The 17,425-nt window shown below is 36.5% G+C and overlaps 2 protein-coding genes and 3 long non-coding RNA genes across 8 annotated transcripts in view; 2 read left to right on the top strand and 3 right to left on the bottom strand.

The window, feature by feature from the left end:
• Positions 1–745, bottom strand: part of LOC125254099 — a 12,207-nt gene extending 11,462 nt beyond the window's left edge. The window contains exon 1 of the long non-coding RNA XR_007181596.1: positions 608–745. This is a non-coding gene — a long non-coding RNA (uncharacterized LOC125254099). The remainder of the gene's footprint in view (positions 1–607) is intronic.
• slc12a1 (solute carrier family 12 member 1) overlaps positions 1–13,144 on the top strand; it is a 19,993-nt gene extending 6,849 nt beyond the window's left edge. The window contains exons 4-26 of the mRNA XM_048168507.1: positions 424–519; positions 594–733; positions 813–923; positions 998–1,109; positions 1,197–1,324; positions 1,411–1,495; positions 1,580–1,731; positions 1,848–1,955; positions 4,030–4,153; positions 4,228–4,329; positions 4,503–4,658; positions 4,767–4,866; positions 4,947–5,058; positions 5,167–5,307; positions 5,391–5,497; positions 5,580–5,662; positions 7,876–8,004; positions 8,693–8,821; positions 8,895–9,006; positions 10,659–10,745; positions 10,842–10,977; positions 12,217–12,284; positions 12,365–13,144. Coding sequence (XP_048024464.1) covers positions 424–519; positions 594–733; positions 813–923; positions 998–1,109; positions 1,197–1,324; positions 1,411–1,495; positions 1,580–1,731; positions 1,848–1,955; positions 4,030–4,153; positions 4,228–4,329; positions 4,503–4,658; positions 4,767–4,866; positions 4,947–5,058; positions 5,167–5,307; positions 5,391–5,497; positions 5,580–5,662; positions 7,876–8,004; positions 8,693–8,821; positions 8,895–9,006; positions 10,659–10,745; positions 10,842–10,977; positions 12,217–12,284; positions 12,365–12,500 — 2,654 coding nt within the window. The 3' untranslated portion in view covers positions 12,501–13,144. The remainder of the gene's footprint in view (positions 1–423; positions 520–593; positions 734–812; positions 924–997; positions 1,110–1,196; positions 1,325–1,410; positions 1,496–1,579; positions 1,732–1,847; positions 1,956–4,029; positions 4,154–4,227; positions 4,330–4,502; positions 4,659–4,766; positions 4,867–4,946; positions 5,059–5,166; positions 5,308–5,390; positions 5,498–5,579; positions 5,663–7,875; positions 8,005–8,692; positions 8,822–8,894; positions 9,007–10,658; positions 10,746–10,841; positions 10,978–12,216; positions 12,285–12,364) is intronic.
• LOC125254100 lies at positions 969–1,963 on the bottom strand. Its single transcript, XR_007181597.1, has 4 exons — positions 1,828–1,963; positions 1,474–1,738; positions 1,224–1,318; positions 969–1,101 (listed from the first exon to the last, which is right to left on the bottom strand). It is a non-coding gene; the product is annotated as an uncharacterized LOC125254100 (long non-coding RNA).
• LOC125254098 lies at positions 4,505–14,438 on the bottom strand. The gene is made up of 6 exons (XR_007181595.1): positions 14,301–14,438; positions 10,825–10,998; positions 5,529–5,649; positions 4,929–5,080; positions 4,744–4,838; positions 4,505–4,643 (listed from the first exon to the last, which is right to left on the bottom strand). It is a non-coding gene; the product is annotated as an uncharacterized LOC125254098 (long non-coding RNA).
• On the top strand, positions 14,272–17,425 carry dut (deoxyuridine triphosphatase). Of its 4 annotated transcripts, none has more exons than XM_048168511.1 (7): positions 14,272–14,426; positions 15,032–15,182; positions 15,344–15,435; positions 16,877–16,921; positions 17,005–17,079; positions 17,160–17,230; positions 17,319–17,425. In XM_048168511.1, the coding sequence occupies exons 1-7, from the start codon at positions 14,420–14,422 to the stop codon at positions 17,373–17,375; spliced, it is 498 nt and encodes a 165-aa protein (XP_048024468.1). In that variant the 5' UTR covers positions 14,272–14,419; the 3' UTR covers positions 17,376–17,425. The 4 variants fall into 4 exon arrangements, with proteins under 4 accessions (XP_048024468.1, XP_048024469.1, XP_048024465.1 ...); XM_048168512.1 differs by having other exon boundaries at positions 14,297–14,426; positions 15,038–15,182; XM_048168508.1 differs by lacking the exon at positions 14,272–14,426 and adding an exon at positions 14,469–14,602.

Raw genomic sequence — 17,425 nt, 5'->3', positions numbered from 1 at the left:
CAGGATGTCCTTCTTCAGTATTTTTGTCTTGTTTTCCAGCACAAATATCTAAACTTTCTTAAATCAAGATAGATTTGTTGGAGAAGCAAAATTACATGAGATAAGTCTTTGAGTTTATATGCTTAAATCAAGAATAAAGATCTGCCAGTAGGGTCAGAAAAATAATCGTTTTCCCTTTGAATTGAGTTGATTTTTGAGTCCATTGGCAGATATTTGTTCTTGTTTTGAGCATAAATTCACTTAATTATGATGCATTTTGCTTCTCCAGTAAATGCATCTTGATTTTAGAATGTTTTGATATTTGTATTGGAAAACAAGACAAAAATACTGAGGAAGAAGATAAATTTGTGCAGTGCAGTCATATTAAATCATCACATGAAGATTATATTATATGATATCTGACAAAATGTGTGTGTGTTTCAGGTTTGGGAATAGTGGTCGTGTTGTTGAGCATAGTGGTGACCAGCGTCACGTGTCTGTCCATGTCGGCTATATGTACCAACGGTGTGGTACGAGGAGGTAAAACACACTTTAAATGAGCAACAACAGAATCCAGTCTTCATCTTGAGCTCATGAATGTGTTTGTGCTCTAGGCGGAGCGTATTACCTCATTTCCCGCAGTTTGGGTCCTGAGTTCGGCGGCTCCATCGGTCTGATCTTTGCGTTCGCCAACGCCGTGGCCGTGGCCATGTATGTCGTTGGGTTTGCTGAAACTGTGGTGGAGATACTCAAGGTAAAAATCCATCCAAAATGCATAAACCAGCATGGAAATTCAGCCGGTCTAACTCAACACGTCTATCTTCTCTTTCCAGGAAAATAACGCTCTTATAGTGGATCCAATGAATGACATCAGGATCATCGGCTGTATAACGTTGGTTCTGCTGATGGGCATCACTGTGGCTGGTATGGAGTGGGAGGCAAAGGTAAGACCGGATGCATGCTGGGATTGAGTTTTTGCTTGTCCTGACAGCAGTTGAAGAACCTTCTCTCTCTATAGGCTCAGGTCGGTCTGTTGGTGATCCTGCTGGTGGCCATTGGCAATGTATTTGTGGGAACAGTGATTCCCTCCACCAAAGACAAGCGTTCCAAAGGCTTCTTTAACTATCAAGGTGAGACATGCATGAACTTTTAGGAATAAATAGTCATATTTCCCCATCTGAGGCCCAAAGTATAAGTCTCATCTCTTTCTGAAACAGAATCCATTGCAAAGGAAAACTTTCTACCAGAATTCCGGGATGGAGAAACGTTCTTCTCTGTTTTTGCCATCTTTTTCCCGGCAGCCACTGGGATCCTTGCTGGAGCCAACATCTCTGGCGATCTGAAGGTAAGAGCGAGTGACTGGTACATTTATAATCTTAAATCAGATGCTGGTTCAACATTTTAACACACGGTCGCCTCTGATATTTTCAGGATCCTCAGGCAGCCCTTCCCAAAGGAACGCTGCTGGCCATCTTCATCACAGGGATAACGTACCTGGGCATCGCACTGGTTGTTTGTGAGTCCTGAACGCACACTTGTAATTACTCTCTCCAGTCTCAGTCTGGACATCTAACAGAGTGATTGCACTGATTCTTGGCAGCCGTCACGGTCGTTCGAGATGCGACGGGGAACCGCAACGACACTATTCCAGTGGGTTCCAGTTGCAACTTCTCTTCGGCCTGCAATCTGGGCTACGACTTCTCAATCTGCCAGACCACCAAATGCAACTACGGCCTCATGAACAACTTCCAGGTGTGATCTGAAGGAATGAATCAGAAATACAATTGCTGAAACTCATGAAAATGATTGATTTTTGGACCTGTACATGTTGTTAACAGTAAGACTCACCGGTGTGTGTGTTTGTGTAGGTAATGACTCTAGTGTCTGGGTTTGGACCTCTCATCACTGCAGGAACGTTTTCGGCCACGCTCTCCTCAGCTCTTGCGTCTCTAGTGAGCGCGCCCAAAGTCTTTCAGGTCAGAGATCACACACCTATTATGCTTTTTGGGATATTACCTTTCATGTAGTGTGCATTATAGCTGTTTGTGAATGTAAAAGGTCTGGAAAGTTTCAAAGATCAAAGTTCAGAGTTTTTGTCTCCCAAAAGAAAGAGTTGATTCTGAACTGAAACGAGTCGTCAGTACTTCCAGTCTCTGCTGAACCTTCATAGGTTTATAACCAATTTGCATAATGCCAGCCTGTGATCTTCATTGGCTGAACAGCGTCTCTTTGCCCCGCCCTCAAACACTGTAGTTGTATCTGAGACTGGAAGAGACTTTGGTTTGTGGTGTTCATGTTGTTCTTGTTTGAGAAGCCATTGCACATGGATATATTATAGATATATATATATGGATATAAGTTCATGCAAACTTTAAACCCAATATATGCCTGATCAGTTATAGAGGTTTATAAGATGACCTTATAATACTATATAAAACACAGTAAACAGTAAAAGATTGGATGACCTTGTAAAGAAGCTCTTAAAAATCTCGCATCAACATTAATCATTATGTTTTGACACAGCAATTACAAGTAAATTTTCTGTTATCTTTGTGGGAATGTGATATAAAGGTTGTACACTTATCTTTAGAAACACTGTGAAAGTAAATAGCACATAGCACACACATACCAGATATCTTACAATATGCATCACATGACTAAAAACGATTATTTTTCTGACCCTACTGGCAGATCTTTATTCTTGATTTAAGCATATAAACTCAAAGACTTATCTCATGTAATTTTGCTTCTCCAGCAAATGTATCTTGATTTAAGAAAGTTTAGATATTTGTGCTGGAAAACAAGACAAAAATACTGAAGAAGGACATCCTGAATACATCAGATGACACATTTCAAACATCTGTTTCTTGTATGTTCCACAGAAATAAGAAAGTCATACGGGTTTTTTACAATGCAAAAATGTTAAAATTTAACGACTTTGGAGAGCGTCGCAGGACAAAAACGCCATCTCAGTGTGGATAGAAGGCCAAAATGTACATTTTCAAATGTATCCGAATTATTGTAGATGAAGCCTTAATGGGTGGTTGATTAAGATTTGACTTTTTTAACTTTAGTTAGTGTGTAATGTTGCTGTTTGAACATAAAAAACATCTGCAAAGTTACGACGCTCAAAGTTCAATGCAAAGAGAGATATTTTCTTTTACAGAAATCGCTTTTTAAGGACTACAACGAGCTTCTTCCTGGGTTTGTGACATCACTAACCCTAAAATTTACATAAGCCCCGCCCCCGAGAACACTCAACAAAGGGGGCGGGGCCATGTTGGGCTGCTTTAGAGAAGAGGAAGAGTTGTTGTAGTAGAGTGTTGTTGTCATGCCGTCATTTTACGCCAATCGAACGCTGGATTTGCACAAAAGATGAACATGACGGCACATGCTAGTGGATGAGTTGAATCAACTCCACAGCAACTACATAAATTTATCCACTAACCATTCAGAAACGTCTAAAAGTTGTAACTTCTTCCTGAGTCTCTCCATCAGTGTCGACTCCGGTTTGAACAATGTAAGGCTGAACACCGTTACTGACAATCCTCATTTTGGCTGCGTGAGATTCTCCAGCTTTGTTGTTGTTGAGCTGTTAAAGCTCCGCCCTCTTCTGGAAAGGGGGCGGGAGCAGCAGCTCATTTGCATTTAAAGGGACACACACAAAAACTTGTTTACACAAAGAAGGATAACTGTAACCATAACTATAATGATATTTGCGTTCACACCAGTGGACAATTTTGTTGTTTATTTTAAGCGCACGCTGCAGTTTTGTCGTCTGTCGCTTTAAATACTCAAGCTCTTTAAAGCAGGATGGATTCTGATTGGCTGTCAATGTTTTTATCATTCATCAAAATCGTTCTGAAAGTGAATCCAGCAATATCGTTTTTATGCGTTGTTTTCGTTGTGGTGTGGACTGCTATTCTTTCACATTTACAGCGATATCTTTATCGTAATAGTTATCGTCCTTGGTGTGAATGAGCCTTTCTTCATGCCAAATCTGGATTTTAATAGTGAATCTGTCTTTGTGTACCTTCATTTGACTCACAGGCTCTCTGCAAAGACAACATCTACAAGGCCCTCAAGTTCTTCGCCAAAGGTCACGGGAAAAACAACGAGCCAATCAGAGGATACCTCCTGACCTTCATCATCGCTGTAGCATTCATCCTCATCGGTGAATATATAACAGTGATTAAATGATTTAATATGACAGAAACGATCATGTAACAGTGTCTGTTTCTGTCTCAGCTGAGCTCAACACCATCGCTCCCGTCATCTCCAACTTCTTCCTGGCCTCATACGCCCTCATCAACTTTTCCTGCTTCCACGCGTCATACGCCAAATCCCCAGGTCCTGTCCAGTCTTCTACACACACACTCGCTCTGTTCCACAGCCCAGAGTGCAAAAAATGATGTTCTTCCTCAGTATTTTTGTCTTGTTTTCCCGTTTTTGTTTGCTTGGTTGCTGCATGAGTTCATGAGGTTTTGGAACAGAGCTACACTAAATTAAACATGCATGTGCAGGTTGGAGACCGGCGTACAAGTACTATAACATGTGGCTGTCTCTGTTCGGAGCCGTGCTCTGCTGTGCCGTGATGTTTGTGATTAACTGGTGGGCGGCACTGGTCACCTACGGCATCGAGTTCTTCCTCTATATTTACGTTACTGTGAAGAAGCCAGGTAAACATCAGTCGCTCCTGCAAGAGCCATGTGATATAAAAAACATAAACGCAAACATGAATGAAATAAAAAAGCGCACAGACACCTGATGTCTCCTGCTTCTCTCAGATGTGAACTGGGGCTCGTCCACTCAAGCCGTGACCTTCATAAACGCAGTGAACAACGCTCTGACGTTATCTACTGTGGACGAACACATCAAGAACTTCAGGTGCGCGCAGGTCAAATCAGATAAACAAATGTTAAATGCAGATAAGATTCTCAGAGTTTCACTTTCCATTCCTGCTGTAGACCCAAGTGTCTCGTGATGACAGGATCGCCCAGAACCAGACCGGCGCTGCTGGATGTGGCGCATTCACTCACTAAGAATTATGGGCTGTGTCTGACCTGTGAGGTGTTTTTGGTGAGCAGATGTTCTCATGCACCTGTCAAACAAACATCAGGGTTCTGTGTTTATGGCCATCTTAATGATGTTCATGTCTTTATTAAACTAAACCAGTGTGTGTTTTAGGGTCCCCGTGACAAGAATCTGCAAGACATGAATGCTGCCATTCAGCAGAACCAGATATGGCTGAATAAGCAGAAGCGTAAAGCTTTCTACACGCCTGTCGCCAGTGAGAACCTGCGAGATGGAGCAGAAGCGCTACTGCAGGTCAGTCTGACCACAAACACAGAGATGCCTGAAGATGGATGGATGGATGGATGAAACAAACGTGTGTGTGTTTGTGTGTGTAGGCGTCAGGACTTGGCAGAATGAAGCCGAACACAGTGATGCTGGGATTCAAGCGTAACTGGAGAACCGCCAAATTACAGGAAGTTCAAAACTATGTTGGAGTTCTACAGTGAGTCCTTCAAACTGTCTCTTTGAATCACCTTCCCGTCCGTCTGTCTCGCTCTCACTCGAGGGTTTTGTTCTCCCCGCAGCGATGCCTTGGATTTCGAGCACGGGACCGTGATAATGAGAATCAATCAGGGGATGGACATCTCTCACATCCTCAAAGCAGAAGGTACAACAAACTCTCAGAATAACAAGACGTTCATTCAACTTAACTATACAACATTACTGTGTGTGCTCCTGCGATAAAGATGTGATGCATGTGTCTTACCTCAGATTGCATCAAAATAGTTGTGTTTCCATCCAAAGTTGTGAATTTAACTTATGCACAGAATTGGAATATGGCATAAAACATTTGCGAATAAAGCAGCGTTTCCATCCCATGTGTTCAAGAGAATCGTCAATTCCTGGGAAGTTGGCGCAAAATATCAGTAATAAAAAGACACTTCTGGAGGGAATTGACCCTTCGCCGGGAGTTTGATTGACAAGCGATCTAACCAATCATAACGAAAAATGGCGTATACTGACGTCTTTTAGTGTTTTAAACAACATTCCTTCTGATGTTCATTCATGTTTATTTGATGCTATAAATGAACTAGTAGGAAGAGATGATCGGTTCACGAGCCGCTTGAGCTGAGGAGCTACAGCGATCTGTCACGACACATTAAAGAGTCACAAAATGGTTTTTATTGTTCGAATTTCTTAAAAAATTACACAGTTTGAAAGATGGGACTTTGTTTAATATCATAAGTAACCTGCTCTGTCTTGTCTGTCGACGTGTTGTCAGTGTCCTCTTTGCTCCACAATGTATTTTAAAAGCGCCATGGCTTGTCAGACAAGGCAACAGTAACTAAGGGGGGCGGGTCTTTGCGAAGGGTCAATTAAACCAAATCATTCTGATGACAGACTTTGACTCAAGCGTTTCAGAACCACCAAACCAACATTTGAGATGCTGCGATGCGATTGGTCCACTGGTTAGTCCAGTTATCCAATCACAGCCTCTGCTGAGGCAAAGTCACATGACAGATTTATTCGGTAAATATGTTTCCATCGTAGTTCTTGCGCATGTTTTCGTATCGGATACAAAATGATCCGTCTCAGTTAAGCATTGTGCATTTTTAGAATTTATGCGCATCATAATTATAACTGTCAATTTCAATATTTTGTCATATTTATAACTTAGTAAGTCATAATTTCAACTTTTTGTCGTTTATAACTTAGTTTGTCAATTTCAATATTTTGTCATATTTATAACTGTCAATTTCAATATTTTGTCATATTTATAATTTAGTAAGTCATAATTTCAACTTTTTGTCGTTTATAACTTAGTTTGTCAATTTCAATATTTTGTCATATTTATAATTTAGTAAGTCATAATTTTAACTTTTTGTTGTTTATAACTTAGTATGTCAATTTCAATATTTTGTGTCATAATTATAATTTATAACTGTCAATTTCAATATTTTGTCATATTTATAACTTAGTAAGTCATAATTTCAACTTTTTGTCATTTATAACTTAGTTTGTCAATTTCAATATTTTGTAATATTTATAACTTAGTAAGTCATAATTTCAACTTTTTGTCATTTATAACTTAGTTTGTCAATTTCAATATTTTGTCATATTTATAATTTAGTAAGTCATAATTTTAACTTTTTGTCATATTTATAACTTAGTATGTCAATTTCAATATTTTGTGTCATAATTATAATTTATAACTGTCAATTTCAATATTTTGTGTCATAATTATAATTTATAACTGTCAATTTCAATATTTTGTCATATTTATAATTTAGTAAGTCATAATTTTAATTTTTTGTCGTTTATAACTTAGTTTGTCAATTTCAATATTTTGTCATATTTATGACTGTCAATTTCAATATTTTGTCATATTTATAATTTAGTAAGTCATTTTTTCAACTTTGTCGTTTATAACTTAGTTTGTCAATTTCAATATTTTGTTATATTTATAACTTAGTATGTCATTTATAACTGCCATAATTTCAACTTTTTGTAATATTTATAACTGTCATAATGTTAATATTTTGTCATAATTATAACTGTCATAATTTCAACTTTTTGTGTCATAATTATAACTTAGTATGTCATAATTTCAACTTTTTGTCGTTTATAACTTAGTTTGTCAATTTCAATATTTTGTCATATTTATAACTGTCAATTTCAATATTTTGTCATATTTATAATTTAGTAAGTCATAATTTTAACTTTTTGTCATTTATAACTTAGTATGTCATAATTTCAATATTTTGTGTTGAAATGGTGTTTCCATCCAGCGTTTTTTTCATGCAACATCCCAAAATTTGCATAAAAATAGGTGAATTTATGTCATCTACTGATGAATATGTGATGTTGTGTAATTGTCAGAGGAAATGGAGCGTATGATCATGGAGCAGCAGGCTCTGGAGATGGAGGAGAACGACTTTCAGCCACACGGAGGAAAAGGGTTCTTCAACAGGTCCAAGAAATCCTCCAAAAAAGAGCTGACCAGCAGAGGTACGACACTCCTTCTTCTCAGGTCTTCTCTTTCAGTCCATCAAATGAATGAGGCGCATCCATCTCCCAGCTCCAGCACTCTAATAAAACCTGATTAAATGTGCCTCTGTAAATAATCTAATAGTCTGGTCTCTGGCCTGAACTCTCAGTCCGTCTCGCCTGCTCTCCGTTTCTCAACTCGCACACGTCCGGGAATGTTTTTAATAGGACAGAGTGTCTTAATGGGCTCAAACGCTGCAGACTCAGGTCTTTCTGCATATACCATTATCTTTATCTTCATTGCCTCTTCCGAAACAGATTCAATCATTCGGTCACATGTCATTTGGCAGGTGCTTGTATTCCAAACGACTCATTAAACACTAATTTGTCGGTCTTCTGTGCTGATGTCTGAAAGTCTACTGCGGTCTAATAAACCACAAAAAAGTATTTGGACAATTGAGTCAAAATTAAAGATACATAAATGCATTGCATTAAATAAGAAAACAATATATGCAACAATATCAATTTATGAAACAATAAATATATTATTTAAAATGAAGGCAAATGTTCTTGAACATTTTGATGATGTTTGCATCATTGATTTTCCAGTCTATTACTGTGAAGCTGCTTTGAAACACTTTAGAAATAAATCTGACCTGATTTGATCTTAAGCCCTGAGAGCTTTTTCCTCTCCTTTCTCTCTCTTCAGTTTCTCTGGATGTTCCTCACACATCAGATCTGGCAAAGATGAATCAGCGTCTGATGGAGGCCAGCAGCCAGTTTAAGAAGAAACAGGGCAAAGGGACGATTGATGTTTGGTGGCTGTTTGATGACGGAGGTGAGCAGAAATCCTGGCATGTTTTCTGTTCCGTGAGGTTTAAAGTGTGACGGTTCGTGTCGTTCATGTGCAGGTCTCACGCTGCTCCTGCCTCACATTCTGACCACACGGAAGAAATGGAAAGACTGCAAACTCAGAATCTTCATCGCCGGGCAGAGTGAACGCATCGAACAGGACAAAGACGAGTATGTCAGCTAGTGTTTGACCGATATATCGGTCGATATTTGGCATTTTTAAATTATTGCATTGGCTGATAAGTTTTCCTGTTAAGTTAATGTGTCAACTTTTATTTTGACATTCCGTAGAACTTTTATTTTGAAAGCAATGAGAACGCCATCTTTATCTTCATTAGTTCACTGTCTAAAGTCCAAGTTTTTTTAATATTCTCATTTTCAAATTAGTTATTTCCAATTTAGTAAATATTAGTCATTGACCGATATATCGCCAAGGCTGATATTTGACATTTTTATATATCGGCACTGGCCGATACGTTTTTCTGTTTGACCAATGTGTCGACTTTTATTTTGACATTGTGTGGGACTTTTATTTTGAAATCGATGAAAACACCATCCAAACTCCCATTCTTTATTTTCATTAGTTTACTGTCTGAAGTCGAAGGGTTTTTTTAAATTTTTTTATTTTATTTTAATTTTCAAATTAATTTTTTCTAATTTAGTAAATATTAGTGGTTGACCGATATATCACTAAGGCTGATATTTGATATTTTTTATATTGCATTGGCCGATAAGATTTTCTGTTTAGCCAATGTGTCAACTTTTATTTTGACACTGTGCAGGACTTTTACTTTGAAAGTGACGAGAACGGCATCCAAACTCCAATTCTTTATCTTCATTAGTTCATTGTCTGAAGTCCAAGTTTTTTTATATTTTCATTTTCAAATTATTTCTAATTTAGTCAATTTTAGTGGTTGACTGATATATCGAAATTTAACATTTGTATATAAATTTGCATTTGCCGTTAAGTTTTTGTTTGGCCAATGTGTCGACTTTTATTTTGACATTGTGCAGGACTTTTACTTTGGAAGCGTTGAGAACGCCATCAGAACTCCCATTCTTCATTAGTTCATTGTATGAAGTCCAAGGTTTTTTTATATTTTAATTTTCAAATTTAAGAATTTCTAATTTAGTAAATTTTAGTGGTCAACCGATATATTGCCAAGGCTGATATATTAGCCAAAAATTGACATTTTTATATTGGCCGACAAGTTTCTCTCTTTGGCCGATGTGTCATTTTTTTAAAGTTCTTTTATTGTGAAAAATACAATAATAGGATTACAGAATCAAGAAGTTGCCATCTAAAGTATACGTCTGTTTATTTCACAAAATTACAAAAGTTTTTAATTTTTTTTCATATAATTCAGTTTCAAATGATTTATTTCTAATTTAGTAAATATTATGTAAAATACATATAAATTTAATTTCAGCAATTATGCATGTATCTTTAAATTAGTGTGAGATAATCGGTCCTAAAATATTTGGAATCGGCCATCAAAAAATCAATATTGGTCGACCACTAGTAAAGAATATAGAAACAGAAATAAATTATTAAAAATATGAATTAATATAAATAAAATATATAAAAAAATAAATTTCAGTTCAACATTATGCATGCAATTTTACTATCTTTAAATGGAATAGAGTGATATATATCGGCTTTATATCGGCCATCTTGCTCTCTAAGACATTGGAATCAGCCAATATCGGTTACCACATGCATGGGTCACATGACACTGAAGCTACAGAACTACAGTGGAACTGATTCTAATACCACAACTACTGAGAGATGGCACTAGTAACCCATGTGTTTTCACTGTCAGAATGCAGCTGCTTATGAAGAAGTTCAGGATCAAATGCGACGACGTTAAAGTAATCACAGACATCAACGTCAGGCCCAGCGCAGAGAGGTATGAATAAAAAACACACGCAATTAATCCTCATTTCATTTACTGACACGCTCCACGTGCTCCGAATGCATTTACTCACTGCTGACTGTGTGTTAGCTGGAAACTCTTCCAGGACATGATCGAGCCGTTCCGTCTGCACGAGGGTTCGAAGGAGACGACGCAGGCCGAAGCCCTGAGGAAGGAGCATCCCTGGAAGATCACAGACGCCGAGCTCGACGCCTTTGAGGAGAAGGTAGAATCCCATACGGCTGCCCTGAATAACACACAAGAGTTGCATTAGTGCTTGTGTATTTCCGATGGGTTTTCAATATCTGAATCTGTGCATATATATATATATATATATATATATATTAGGGCTGGGTAAAAAATATTGATTCCTCGATTTTAATCAATTCTCATTTTTACGAACCGATATCGATTCTTAAATCCCAAGAATCGATTAGTCTAGTCTGTTTTCAGTTGATGAATGAGCAGAATATGTAGCTCCTCCCATCCAATAAATCGCAATAATCTTTGTTACTTTTGATATGAAGCAAAGTCTCAGATTTCAAATCACGTCCATCTTATTATGAGATTCAAAAAATAAATACTGTTTAATGTGGCGTGACAGATCGCTTTAGCGCCTCAGTTAAAGAGAAGCATGTGATCATCCTCTCCTCCGCTTTAATACCAGTTACAGCACGAAATAAACATGAACATCTGAAGGTATGTTAAAATATACAGTACAACTTACTGAAATCCGTATCATGTCTCGTGTAATCGCTCAATCAGTGCTTCAACCTCGGAAAGACTCAATAAAACAGCTTCAATGTCACGTGACGTCACATTTACCTCAGAAAAACATATTCAGTGACCATAAACTCATTAGTCAGCTAGAAAAGTGAACTCTAGAAAGATAAATATAGCTATGCACCATTATATATTCATTATAATTTTTAATGTTCTTCAATATTTAATGCATGTTTGAATAAATCAGTTATGACAGCCGCGATTTAAATGTTTATATTTCAAAAAAACGAATTGGAGTAGAAATATATAAATATATATAAATATATAAATATAATAAACTTTATTTACAATGAAAACATCATTGAGTGTTTGTGTGTGAGTGTTTGTATATAAATAAGTTAATTTAACCCTCAATATTATTATAGTAGCACCAGCTGACTCTCACGTGTAGTTTACAGCATTAGTTGAGAGATTTTTTCCTCTAGAAAATTTGCCATGTGCTGAAACTGAAATACTACATCCAAAATAATCGATATCGAATTGAATTAAATCGAAATCATAATCGAACTGAATCGAAAGCATGTGAATAGTAATCGAATCGAATCGTGAAAAATGTGTCAATACCCAGCCCTAATATATATATATATATATATATATATATATATAGAGCGCCCCCTTAAGGCCCTCTAGGGGTCTCCAGTTTTTAACCGTTAAATAATCGTCTGTGTTTTTTCATCTACAGACAATCCGGCAGGTGCGTCTGAATGAGCTTCTTCAGGAGGGCTCGAGAGCAGCTAAACTCGTAGTGGTGTAAGTCACATCCTCATCAGCATCATGTGTGTGTCAGTACGCTGATCATGTGACTAACACAGTGTGTGTTTGTGTTACAGGAGCATGCCCATCGCCCGTAAAGGCTCCGTCTCCGATCATCTGTACATGGCCTGGCTGGAAGCGCTCACAAAGAATCTTCCGCCGACCCTCCTGATCCGTGGAAACCACCAGAGTGTGCTGACCTACTACTCATGAACAAACACTATGAATAAAACCTTCTCTAAATGCACACACAAACACAAGCCGTGTTTGACAATACTACCAAAGTACTCATACTATTTCTGCAGTATGCATATTGTATGTGTATGGATTTTTTTTGACTTATTATTTGATCAGCCATTTTTATATAAAAAAGTAACATTAAAAATGCTAAATAAAAGCCATGCACTGAATTTACTATGCAACATAATGCGATATAAATAGCACACTACTGACTGGAACGTCATTGTTGCATCTGAACTGCTCTATACTTCCCTCTACTGGTCATGTTTAGCTATAACAACAATATAACGGTGTAAAAGCACTTTAGTGTCCAATTATTCAGAATGATCAATGAAAGTATCATGTTTTTGTAAATATTTTCACTAATTATGATATTATATTGCCAATCCTATTTATATTTCTATGGTTCTGGGAAAGATTGTGTAAAATTATTTCATGTTATATTAAAATTCAATTATATAAATATATGTTTTCTCACAGTAAATAACTAAAAAAATTCGAAAATGCATTTGAATGCCTCAAAAGTAAAAAATAAAAATGGTAAAGTGGTAAATATTTCAGTTACTGTACTGTTTGAATGTGATGTGTGATATGCCTGATTAAATAATTTATTATGATTTCATAGTCATAATTGTGGGATGAAAATTAAGACAGTAAATAAAAATTATAACAGTTGAAATTATGACGTAAAAAGTCATAATTATGACATAAAAGTCGAAATTATGACCAATTCATAAGTTCGACTTTTTAATCTCATTGTTATGAGTTTCGAGAAATTTCGACTTATATTATTACATAATAAATCGACATTATGACGTAAAAAGTCATAATTATGGCATGAAAGTCGAAATTATGACCAATTCATAAATTGACCAATGACCAATATTATAACTTTGTATGTCGAGAAATTTCGACTTATAATTGACAAAATAAATCGAAACTATGACGTGAAAAAAGTAATAAATATGACATAAAAAGTCGTAAATATGACATAAAAAGTCGAGATTATGACCAATTCATAAATTCAATTTATTAATCTCATTATAATGACTTTGTATTTCGAGAAATTTCGACTTATAATTATGACATAATACATCGACATTATGACGTAAAAAGTCATAATTATGACATGAAAGTCGAAATTATGACCAATTCATAAGTTTAATTTTTTTAATCTAATTATTATAAATTTGTATGTCGAGAAATTTCGACTTATAATTGACATAATAAATCGAAATTATGACAGTCGAAATTATGACGTGAAAAAAGTAATAAATTACATAAAAAGTCGTAATTATGAAATAAAAAATCGAGATTATGACCAATTCATAAATTCGATTTTTAAATCTCATTATTATGACTTTGTATTTTGAGAAATTTCGACTTATAATTATGACATAATAAATCGAAATTATGACAGTCGAAATTATGACGTGAAAAAGTTGAGATTATGACAAATTCATAAATTCATTTTTTTATCTCATTAAATGACATTGTATGTCGAGAAATTTCGATTTATAATTGACATGATTAATCGACATTATGACAGAGATTAAATTATGACGTGAAAAAAGTAATACATATGACGTAAAAAGTCGAAATTATGACAAATTCAAAAGTTCGACTTTTTAATCTCATTATTATGACTTTGTATGTCGAGAAATTTTGACTTTTCGTGTCATAATTACCAAAGCAAGTGTTGTTTTTTTTTGTTTGTTTTTGGCGGAAAAGGCCTTCTGTTCAGATCAGGGTGATAATCAGGATTAATTTCACCTGAGTATTTAACGCTGACAGGACGCCTTCGTGTCGAGTTTCTCCCTCAAGATGATCCGCTTCACATTCACATAATTTCGCTTCAATCTGAATCAATTGAACAGCGTTCGAGACTCGCGATGGAAGGTGAGTTCAAACCGGTTCAACAGTTTCACAGCCTCATAGAACTACACAGCACGATGGGGGAAAACTACAACTCCCAGAATGCACCTACACACACAAACACAAATGGCGGTTGAAGATGTTGTTTCGGGGTGCTTCAGTCGCTGCTGTTCGCGGTTTAAACGGGTTTGTGTTCGGAGGTCAGCAGCTTTTATAGCAATTACAGCGAAATATACCGTTAATATCTGACTGCAGCCGCTGGACTTCATTTCAGCAGTGGCTATTTTTGAATCGCAGATTTATTCATGAATAAAAGGATAAAAGTGTGATTCACCACACTGCTGAAATGTGACATCACATTCATGGAGAATAGTGAATGTAGTACATCTAGAAACATGTTTCTGCTATATAATTTAATAATGACAATGATTTAAGTAAAATGCTTCACATAATCCTGTGACGTTATCACGCCTTACGTCACGCAGCAGTCCCACCACTCAGAACGATTCCCGCGGTGGGGTCGTTCAAATGATGCGCGCGAGATTTTGGCGCGCTCACATCCACAGTAGTATACAGTCACTTTTGCTGCGAACAGCTCGTGCTCGTCAGTAAAATGCCCTGCTCTGAAGTTACAGAAGCGGTTTCGCCGCTGAAGAGAAGCAAGAGTGATGCAGTGAACGGACACGAAGAGACAAAAGTGCTAAAATTCGCCAAACTGACCGAACACGCCACGACACCGAGCCGAGGATCGAACCGAGCCGCGGGATTCGACCTGTACAGGTGATTCTGCAAGCGTTTACATTAATGCATTGGTTTTCTCTGCAGCTGGTTTTATTTAATGTAGTTTAAACTCTTTCGACCTGCAGAAAACACTTGGATTTGCAGCAGTAACTGCTGATTTAATGTGTGTGTGTGTGTGTGTGTGTGTGTGTGTGTTTCAGTGCATATGACTACAGCATCGGGCCGATGGAAAAGGCTCTGGTCAAGACTGACCTCCAGATCGCGGTTCCACACGGATATTACGGCAGAGTAGGTGAGGGAGAGTCACGTGTCCGTCCAGAATATTATGGAGTCCCATTTCCGCCACACACGAAAACAAAATCGTGCTTTAGTAAATCTTAATTATGACACAAGTCATAATTTATTACATTCTAAGTCATAATTATGAGGGAAAACTTCGAAATTATGAGGTAAGAGTTAAAACTATGACACGTCATAATTATGAGATTTAAAAAAATCGAAATTGTCTCTTATAAAGTCATAACTGTAACCTGCAAAGTCATAATTATGAGGAAAGTGTTGAAGTTATGAGGTAAAAGTTAAAACTATGCCCATAAGTCATTATTATGAGATTTTTAATAATGAGATAATTATGAAATCAAAATTGTGTATATAAATTAATAATTATAACATGTAAAAGCATAATTATAAGGAAAAAAGTTGAAATTATGACTTGGTTAAAAATGTACAATTCTGACGATAAAAATTAGTTATGACATTTGAAATGATATCTTAAAGAGTACTAATTATGATAAAAGTCAAAGTTATGACAAATTCATAAGTTTGACTCTTCAATCTTATAATTATGACTTAGTATGTCATTTGAGTTTTTGCAAATTTCGACTTGACTCTCACTTTCAACTTTTTCCTTGTAATTACGACTTGTCATAATTGACAGTTATAATTTTCTCATTTCGACTAAGTGATGATCTCAATTATGAGATTAAAAAGTCAAAATTGTGACATTACTAAAAAGTCATTGAGGAAAATGTTGAAATTGAGATAGTTAAAATTGACAATTATGAGATTAAATTTATGAAAGGGTTGAAATTATGAACTTGTCAAAATTATAAGATTAAAAAGTTGAAACTGACAATCAAAATTGTCAATTTTGAGTAAACCACAACCATCCAATCAATTCCCCATGGACAAAATCAAGCCCCGTTCTTGTTTGAGAAGCGTTTCACTCGGATATACGGCACAATAGAGAAGAAAAGACTTGCTACATTATTACATGCTAAATCATAATTATGAGGAAAACTTTGAAATTATGAGGTAAAAGTTGAAACTATGACATAAGTCATAATTATGAGATTAAAAAAATAAAAATTCAGGTTTATAAAGTCATAATTATAACCCACTGAATCATAATAATGAGGAAAAAGTCAAATCGAAATTATGACTTGGTTAAAAACGTACAATTATGACGTTAAACCGAGTGACAGTTGAAGTTATGGACTTTTGTCATAATTTTGATTGTCAATTTCAACTTTAATCATGATTTTAACACCTCATAATGTCAATTTTTAGCAAACCACAACCATCCAATCAATTCCCCACAGACAAAATCAAGCCCCGCCCTTCATTTGTTCTTGTTTGAGAAGCGTTTCACTCGATATACGACACTATAGAGAAGAAAAGACTAGCGTAACTTCCCTTTCATGGTGACTTTAACACTCTGTTTTGTGTTGCAGCTCCTCGCTCGGGTCTCGCCGTGAAGCACTTCATCGATGTGGGCGGTACGTCACTCCTTCACGCTTGACATCAGAATGTGACGCGTGATTTATTTATTTATTTTTTCACATGTTTAATGTCTCCACAGCTGGTGTGGTTGATGAGGACTACAGAGGGAATCTGGGAGTCGTGCTGTTCAACTTCAACAAAGAGCCGTTTGAAGGTGAGCGAGACCTCGGAGGAATAATGAAAACCATTTACATCATCTATAATTATTAATATCCAACATGTTTCCTTCTGCAGTGAAGAAAGGAGACCGTATCGCTCAGCTGATCTGTGAGAGGATCTGTTACCCGGAGCTGCAGGAGTTACAGGTAAACCTAATAAACCATCAATGAACAGTCACTTTGATAAGAGCATCTGCAGGTAAACTCTATTTCAATCATGTTTTCCTCATTTCAGACGTTGGATGAGACTGAGAGAGGAGCAGGCGGCTTCGGCTCCACCGGCACCAACTGAAACTCGCTTAACTGTATAAAATGTAGTAATAAAATTCGTTAGTTTGTTTA

Source organism: Megalobrama amblycephala, linkage group LG19 (assembly GCF_018812025.1).
Source record: "Megalobrama amblycephala isolate DHTTF-2021 linkage group LG19, ASM1881202v1, whole genome shotgun sequence".
In the NCBI taxonomy this organism is placed as follows: domain Eukaryota; kingdom Metazoa; phylum Chordata; class Actinopteri; order Cypriniformes; family Xenocyprididae; genus Megalobrama; species Megalobrama amblycephala.
This window is presented reverse-complemented; position numbering and strand designations above follow the sequence as displayed.